Source organism: Periplaneta americana, chromosome 3 (genome assembly GCF_040183065.1).
Source record: "Periplaneta americana isolate PAMFEO1 chromosome 3, P.americana_PAMFEO1_priV1, whole genome shotgun sequence".
NCBI lineage: Eukaryota > Metazoa > Arthropoda > Insecta > Blattodea > Blattidae > Periplaneta > Periplaneta americana.
The window spans coordinates 207,513,263-207,522,803 of NC_091119.1; the positions used below are offsets into that span (position 1 = coordinate 207,513,263).

Genomic DNA, 9,541 nt, shown 5'->3' on the forward strand with positions numbered 1-9,541 from the left:
TGCAAAGCTATTTTACTTCCACCCTGTATACAGCACTGAACAATAAAGTTTTTAAAACTCAATTACATACTGTACTGTATTATGGATAAAAACTAGTTTATTATGTAGATATGAGTAACGTCTTTTTATCTTTTTACGTTACTGGATTTGATCTTTATTCCTTTAAGATTACTGGATCAAGAACCACATAGCGCTCTCTCTCTCTCCGGATTGATCTCGGCCGTATAATCGACTCTGCTGCACTGTTTACTACCGGTTTTACTGGGTGTTCATTTCAAAGTGTGTCATGAGGTCACTGTTGTGATATGAAGCGAGTTTCAGCTTTTATGTCAGAGAAGTTGCCTATTAATTAAGGCGTTCAATCTGAACTTGAGAACGTGTATGATATAACTTGAACGTCGTAGCAACAGATGGCGGTCTGTACGGTCTGTGTGCTACCATAACCTCTTTCGAACTGTGTTTTGCGCCGGCAAGTCGTACGCAGGGTATTTGTTATCATCGGTTGCGTACGGCAACATTCCACAACACAAATCAAATGCTCCGTGTCCATGTTGACCGTCGAAGTTAATGTCAACAAATACGTAAGAAATCGTCTTAACCTTCTCCACATATCCCGACAGTAAGAAAAAAAACTCACCTCAGTACGTGTTTCCAAACAGTTCACATTCCTGCCACTACAGGTGTTACCGTACGTATCGGTAAGTACTCTTCAGAATATACGCCGTACTTGCTAGGCAACTTCTCTAACACATACGTAATACGCCTCTGTGGAAGTGTAGGGAGATTGAATTCTCTAGGCTCATCGGCTAGCCACATGACGGCATACAGCGAGCCACGACACACTTTGAACTGAACATGCAGTATGCTGATTCCGTAAATATCTTGCTACGCTCTACTATTACGTGAACATAGCACTCGAAAATAATGACGTCAGAGTCATTGTGTCCTGAGTCACTAAATTCTGTTGTGACACTGTTTTATGTCCTTCCACACTAGATGTATTTGTGTCAATTCTTTTATCACCGTGCGACAGTCCAGATCCTGAGGATGCCTCTCCCTGGATTTGATCTGGTGCTGTTGAACAAGCAGCAGGAGACAATTCTGGGGGAGGTGCCAGACCTAACGTCACAGGTCGTAAAATCTCATTATGAGCTCCAGCCATGTCCATCAGAGGAGGATGGGGTGACACTGGTGGCATCAGAAGTCCAGGAGCAGCGGCTGCATACAGGCTCCTGGAGAACGCGTCCATGGGGTACATGTACGAGAAGGAAGGGTACGTGAAGAGCGCGCCCCCTCGCGGACTCCCCGGCCGTCGAGTGTCGCTGGAGCTGACCCTCCGGGTTCTTCTTCTCGGCCTGTATTTGTAGTTCGGATGATCCCGCATGTGCTGCACCCTGAGGCGTTTCGCCTCGTCTATGAAAGGTCTCTTTTCCGATTCACTGAGCAACTTCCATTCTGTGCCAAGCTGCTTTGATATTTCTGAATTATGCATTTTTGGGTTATTTAGGGCAATTTTGCGACGCTGGATCCTGGACCACACCATGAATGCATTCATCGGTCGCTTGATGTGTTCATTCGATGTGTGTTCACCGTCTCTTGGCGCACCAGCTTCGTTATTGTAAGCTGTATGATAATTTGCGATGTCCATGTCTGAAGATTAAGTGCAAATAAAAAATAAAAATGAGCGAAAAAAAATTAAAGCATCAAAGTGGTATTATTTTACAGTAATATTTTTAAAAGATCTCGAGGACACTTCACTGAAACACATGATGTTTCACAACACTGACCGCACATTCATAGAGATCCAGAGTACCCTTAATAATATATTATGACACTGAAGATACTTTTTAAAACTGCTTAAATGTTGCAGATGGTTACCAGGAGCACGTTTCATAGAAATGTAGCAGTCACTTAGAACATTTTTACACAAAATAACATCTGAGCACACTCGAATTCTACGACCACTGCAAGACCGCAAGGTATTCAGTGCGGATAATATAAATAAATAATGAACATTACGAATGCGCTAGAAGTTATAACTTCCAAAGACAAGGCACAGTATTAAAACAAAGTAACGATCTTTCAACTGAAGAACAAAACTATAGGAACAATGCACTAGTGTGACGTCACGCGATATGTGTTGCACTGTGACTGAGAGATGACATGAAGTGGATATGGAGATGGGCGTGATGGACAGGCAGATTTCTGTGTCAGCTGGCCTGCCCCCCTCCCCCCCTCTCTTCCTCCTCGTCCTCCCCTGCATTGTTACTCGGTTAGCTAGTTTTACAGAGGACTCCAATCTCGATTCAATGGCACTTTTTGTAACAGAAGGAAATGCGAAAAAGTAGTCATAATTAATTAGCAAAAACGAGGAACCTGATGATCAATAACAAGTGAAGTGATAGAAGTCACAATTAATTGGCAACAATGTGGAACCTGACATCCAGTAACAAATATTATGTGAACTGTTAACAGTCACAATTAATTGGCAACAATGTGGAACCTGACATCCAGTAACAAATATTATGTGAACTGTTAACAGTCACAATTAATTGGCAACAATGTGGAACCTGACATCCAGTAACAAATATTATGTGAACTGTTAACAGTCACAATTAATTGGCAACAATGTGGAACCTGACATCCAATAACAAATATTATGTGAACTGTTAACAGTCACAATTAATTGGCAACAATGTGGAACCTGACATCCAGTAACAAATATTATGTGAACTGTTAACAGTCACAATTAATTGGCAACAATGTGGAACCTGACATCCAGTAACAAATATTATGTGAACTGTTAACAGTCACATTAACTGGTATCAGAACTAATTCTGTAATTTCTCCCACATACTGGGCATTTCATTTTACTTAGCTTTTAATTTTGTGTAAGAATGGAATTTAAAGAAACGCAATTGCCTTTTTATTTCATAACCCTTTTTATATTTTTGATTTCATATCAAAACAAGTGAATCTTTTATTAATATTTTTATAGTTCATGTGCATCATTCAAGGATGAATTTACTGCTTAATAATGAATATGTAGTGTCCACAGTTTAAAATCCGTCCAACGAGTTACTAGGCATCGTAGAACACAGACAGACAGACGGAGGATTCTAAAGCCATTTTTTCTACGTTAGCAAAGTTGAGAACGTGGATTTCCGCGAAAATTTTGAAACTGCAATTCTATGGAAGAGAAGTGATTGAGAAATTGTTTTTTCAAATACTTAGACTGTAGCCTACTTTATTAATTTACTCGAAAAGGAAACTGGAAATTGCTTGGCTAGTTGATAAATGATCCCATGAAATCTGTTAGACTAAGTAATATTTTATAAACCAACTGTGACGTCACCCCGAACGTCGTAATTCCACTTTCCCATCACTCTTGCGAGCTGTTACGTATGACAAAATAAAACTGATAAGAATGCGGTACAATGAGCGGCCTGGCAGAGAATTGAGTTTAACATACTCTTAGCGAAGAGGTCCCATGTCCATTCTCTTACAAGACGGAGTTTATAGCAGCTGTAGAGAAGACATCTAGCACAACACCAAAATTTAGGACTCTAAGTCCCTACTTAAATGGAATACACGAATTTCTTTTGAATGTCGGGATGAATAGCAATGTAGGCTACTTAAGTTATCGCTGTACATAAAAGAAGCCGTAAGGTTTTTTCACTATCTTTCTTTTCATAAACACATTCTTTACGATTCTACTGTGTGCCAGGGACAACAAAAGATGTGATATGCATAGGTGTAAATTAGAAGGCTCCTTCTCTGCCAAGGAAACCTATACCCGAGATATTATGTACACTGCATGGATCAAATTTATGCCACATTAAAGAACGGAGATTATTCCTACAGCCCATGTAACATTTACAATTTTATTCTTATACAGTGACTTTCATCCTTTGCTTAAATATGTTGTACGTGGGTATGTATGTTTAATTCCAGTAAACAATTTGTATATTACGTTTTATAATCCACGCAGAACTACCATTGCTAGCGAGACGAAATTTTTATTTTGGGTTTCATCAAATAAGATGTCCTTATCACAAATTTTAACTTCCAGAAAAGATGTGTGTATTCTTAAGGGTTGTGACCCAAGAGAACTTTCAAATTCAGCATCTATTCAATGAATTTGAAATTCTAACTCGTCCTTCATTGTATGTTTTGCTAATACTTACTTACTTACTTATTTACTGGCTTTTAAGGAACCCGGAGGTTCATTGCCGCCCTCACATAAGCCCGCCATTGGTCCCTATCCTGAGCAAGATTAATCCAGTCTCTACCATCATATCCCATCTCACTCAAATCCAAATTAATATTATCTTCCCACCTACGTCTCGGCCTCCCTAAAGATCTTTTTCCCTCCGGCCTCCCAACTAACACTCTATATGCATTTCTGGATTCGCCCATACGTGCTACATGCCCTGCCCATCTCAAACGTCTGGATTTAATGTTCCTAATTATGTCAGGTGAAGAATACAATGCGTGCAGTTCTGCGTTGTGTAACTTTCTCCATTCTCCTGTAACTTCATCCCTCTTAGCCCCAAATATTTTCCTAAGAACCTTATTCTCAAACACCCTTAATCTCTGTTCCTCTCTCAAAGTGAGAGTCCAAGTTTCACAACCATACAGAACAATCGGTAATATAACTGTTTTATAAATTCTAACTTTCAGATTTTTTGACAGCAGACTAGATGACAAAAGCTTCTCAACCGAATAATAACAGGCATTTCCCATATTTATTCTGCGTTTAATTTCCTCCCGAGTGTCATTTATATTTGTTACTGTTGCTCCAAGATATTTGAATTTTTCCACTTCTTCGAAGGATAAATCTCCAATGTTTATAGTTCCATACTATTCATATTATATCAACATTTACATGAATATAATTGTGGTAATACGGTACATTCTCATGAGACTATAAATAACCATAACATAACTGTTCCTAAATGTAGAGTAGCCAAGGTTTGTAGTAGCCATTTTGCTGTGGGTGTGAACCTTTTTAATAAAATTCCTCTTACGTTGGAAATAACATATAGATTATCTTTGCTTTATTTAAGAAAATTATTATATACATTTTACTAGCAATGATCCCTTCTCATATGTAATATAATGCCGTCTATTTAATTATCTTTAGTCCAGTCTGTTGGATAGGTATAACAAAATCTGTTTTGTTTCCCTGAGTCAACTTAATAGCAGCAGTTGAACGGAAAGTTGAAACATGACGGGGATATCTAATACTGTCTGTTTATCAAATCTGTACTTTGATTTGAATTTATTGTCTATATCTAATAATACGCTAAGGAACATGAGCAGCTTTAATAATTTTCTAGATGTCCTCAATATTCTCGGCAAATTGAACAATTTTCGAAATATCAGCTATTTTCCTTATGATCACGAACGAAAGTCAAAGTCAAAGTCTATATTTTCGGCGACTTCGAAGTAAAGTCACGATTGAAGTTTACTTTCGTCTAGGTGTCGAGTGTGAATAGGAAAATGGTGACTTTGTACTTCCAAAAGTCAACTTTGGGCCAAAGTCTCGTCTATGAATACGACCCTTAGGGTGCAGCACGCGCTACAAGCGTACTAAGCTAGCCCCGGCTATCCACTGGTTACTAGTACAGAATTCAAATCATATCCTATCGCTAACACTGGTTTATGAATACGAAAAACGCTGATCATCCACCGGAAGCCCGCGCTAAAACTGTCTATGAATACGGCCCTAAGTCTCTGCATATGATTCATATTATATCTTAAAGTTGTCTAACATCTGGTATCCTCTATTGCCCCGACTTTCCTTCCGCTGACCACTCCTTCCAGTGCATCCTTCAGTACACAATTTCTCCTTAGCCAGTGACCCAACCAATTTCTTTCCCTCTTCCTGATCAGTTTCAACATCATTCTTTCTTCACCCACTCTTTCCAACACAGCTTCATTTCTTATTCTGTCTGTCCATTTCGCATGCTTCATTCTTCTCCATATACTCATTTCAAATGCTCCTAGTCGTTTTTCTTCACTTCGTCGTAATGTCCTGCTCCATATAATGCCACACTCCACACAAAGCACTTCACTAATATTTTCCTTATTCTTTTGCAAAGGGCCGCAGAATTATGCTCCCTTTCCTATTAAAAGCTTCCTTTGCCATTGCTATTCTCCTTTTGACTTCTTGGCAGCTGCCCATTAAGATTGAAAATTGGTAAACACGAGTGGGGTCTGAAACGACGTCAGACCTGTGGTCAGACAGGTTGTGGGATATGTGAAGTTAGCCAACAGAAAGTGTATTTAAAAACAGGCTTAAGGACTTTACTAATAGACGGTAATTATATACAGTATTTAAAGGGTATAAATGATATTTTGTTATTGAAGTATTGTATCAGTGAAGAATTATGTTGTGTCAGTGAAGTGTGTTGTGTCAGTGAAGTGTGTTGTGTAACTGAAACGTGTTCCTGTCAGTGAAGCTTTATAGTTTATAGTGGCAGTGCAAAGTATTTGAACAGTGGAATGTTTTTGAAGTGTTAGTGAAATCAGGACAGAATCAGTGAAATGTGTCGTAGTTCCAGTGCAGTGAGTGAGTTCACAGCGAAATGAGTGTAGTGTGGAAAGGTACTTGTGCAGATATGAACATATCATTCTCGTGGGTTTCAGTTCGAACTTAGGTTTAAGATACAAATTAGATTTATTTTAAATTTTATTTTATGTGATCGTGCTTCATTTAATTTAGGATATTCCCCGTTATTATTATTATTATTATTATTATTATTATTATTATAAATTATTGTTAGTATAATTATTAGTATTATTTTTTTTCTTTATGCTCGACCATGCCGAAATGTAGTAATTATACACCTGATAGCAGACCTTTAATGCATGTCATTAAAGTACACCTACTCATTAAAGGTCAGGTCTTTCAGCCAATGACGACTCAGGTTACAACTGTTCAGCCAATGACAGGTCAGCTTTCTACCGTTATAAAACCGCAAGTATCGATTATTCTCGGATATGCAATCGAAAGACAATTAGCGAAAAGTCACGGAGGCTGGAAATCCAATACTGTCGCAGAAGGTTATGTACTGTTACTATAATAATTAGCGTTAATTGTAAATAATATTCAAATAAATTCAATTTGTCATCTCGTTTTTCAATGTCTAATTTTAATTCAATGTTATCTCTGTAGGTTCTTATGGCCTAGCAAGGTCAATGTGAACATCTGTTCCTCGGAAAAAATCAATACTTTCGCGTCTCCGCACATCTCACAACATACGGGACATTGGTCAAGGTCAGATACAAAGAAAATTAATAATATCAAGTTAGAAATATGGTCGAGCATAAAAAGTCGTATGAAACTCGCCTATAATGGTAATTAAGAAGCTCGTATGAAAATTATGAAACTCGCTTGCGCTTGTTTCATAAATATCCATACTCGCTTCTTAATTATCTTCATTATAGGCTCGTTGCATAATGTACTATTATTGTGCTAAAACAGCATGTTCCATTGCATACAAGATTTGCAATACTACATGCTATGTTTATGTTACATATTTTACAGTTCATAGTTGATATTCATATAGCATTACACTATTGCAATATACAGAGTCGGTTAAAATAGATATTACAATCCAAAAATTAAAATAAATAAAATTATCTACTCTACACAATATATTATCAATTAGCCAATTATAAATCTTATGCTTAAGTACATTACAAATCCACAATTAATTAATACATTACAAATACACATTACAAATCCACAATTAAATTCTAATTATATCTTACAAATCCAAAATTTAAAATATGTATTACAAATCTACAATTTAAATTGTACCTTTCAAATTCACAATTTAAAATATTATACGTTACAAATCCACAAATTTAAAATATGCATTACAAATCCACAATTTAAATCATACATTACAAATCCACAAATTTAAAATATGTATTACAAATCCACAATTCAAATTGTATCTTACAAATTCACAATTTAAAATATTATACATTACAAATCCACAATTTAAATTGTACCCTACAAATTCACAATTTAAAATATTATACATTAGAAATCCAAAATTAAAAAACATGCATTACAAATCCACAATTTAAATTGTACCTTACAAATTCACAATTTTAAATATTATACATTACAAATCCAAAATTTTAAAATATGCATTACAAATCCACAATTTAAAATGTTATACATTACAAATCCACAATTTAAATTGCACCTCACAAATTCACAATTAAAATATTATACATTACAAATCCACAAATTTAAATAAAATTTTCTACTCTATACAATGGATGATAAGCTAGCATATTATAAGGCTTATGCTTAAATACATTACAAGACAACGTTGTACAAGTGTTTTAATATTATATGCTATTTTTACGTTACATACATGTTCACAGTCATTTAACAATACACTATTGCAATAGACGGAGTCATATTTGAATTGTACATCAGAGATCCACAATTTAAAATCTTATAATTTTATTGTATGCTTGTTTGGATTCATGTTTACAATGTGTTGTACTTATTTGTATTCATGTTTATAATGTGTTAAAGTCTATTGATTGTATGAATGTTTTGAATTGTTTGTAGTGTTTCAAAATGTGTTGATCTTGAGCAACTGGCCACTTTCCATGATTCATTACTATTTGATGTCTGAAGATGTCCCTCTGCTGCTGAAGTTTTCTACACTTGTATATTAGATGATACACAGTTTGGGCCTCTTGAAGACAGGAGCATGTGGCATCATTTATTATCCTAAATCTTTGGAGATACGATTTTAGTATGCCGTGTCCAGTTACCATAGCTGCAATTGAAGGCGTCATTATTATCCTATTCTGTCTTCTGTCTTATTAGTATTATTATTAATTGTATTTTTAATTAATTAATGAGTTTATTAATTGTTATTATTGAGTGTAATTAGTTACCACTGCCACCGGGTATATACCCATTGCAGTGTGAATAAATACATACATACATACACATTCAAGGCAAGCAGGCAAAGCCTATGATTTAAACTACCGCATTCTATTTTAATTGGATTTTTAAATAATGTGTCACATATAGTAGCACTCGGCTATATGGACTCTTACAAGTTTCCTCAGGCAAGAGAGATCCGGCCGGGAGTACGTCAAGTGTAATTGAAACAAGATGATTTCCACTCGAAGGTGGAAAAAAGCATCCCGATTATGTAAACATGAAGATTTAACCCCAATTCTAACACCGCCGACACCCCCTCCTTGTCGCTCAAAATTACACAAAGCCTCGAAATTTATTCCATAATTAAAGAATCCCTATAAGTTATATACGGATATCTGAGGCAAATGTTGAAAGGAGGCGACGGGTGGGGGGAAAGTTACTTCAGCAAACAGTTCAAAGTAAATGAATTTACCTCGATGAAACGTAGGAAAGGGGGTGTTTGCGTTATGTAAGGACTCTAGTCTGTCACCCTATTAGTAGATAGGGCTTCACCAACCGAAGACTCACCATTGTGAGGAGAAAACGAGATTCCATTGACACACCTCTCCC

The 9,541-nt window shown here is 36.4% G+C and overlaps 1 protein-coding gene across 1 annotated transcript; it reads right to left on the minus strand.

Annotated features, from left to right (window-relative positions):
* Positions 1 to 324: 324 nt before the first annotated feature.
* LOC138697193 (transcription factor SOX-14-like) lies at positions 325 to 1,492 on the minus strand. The gene has a single exon (XM_069822762.1). It carries the CDS (start codon positions 1,490 to 1,492, stop codon positions 899 to 901), a length of 594 nt encoding a protein of 197 aa, XP_069678863.1. The 3' UTR covers positions 325 to 898.
* Positions 1,493 to 9,541: the final 8,049 nt, after the last annotated feature.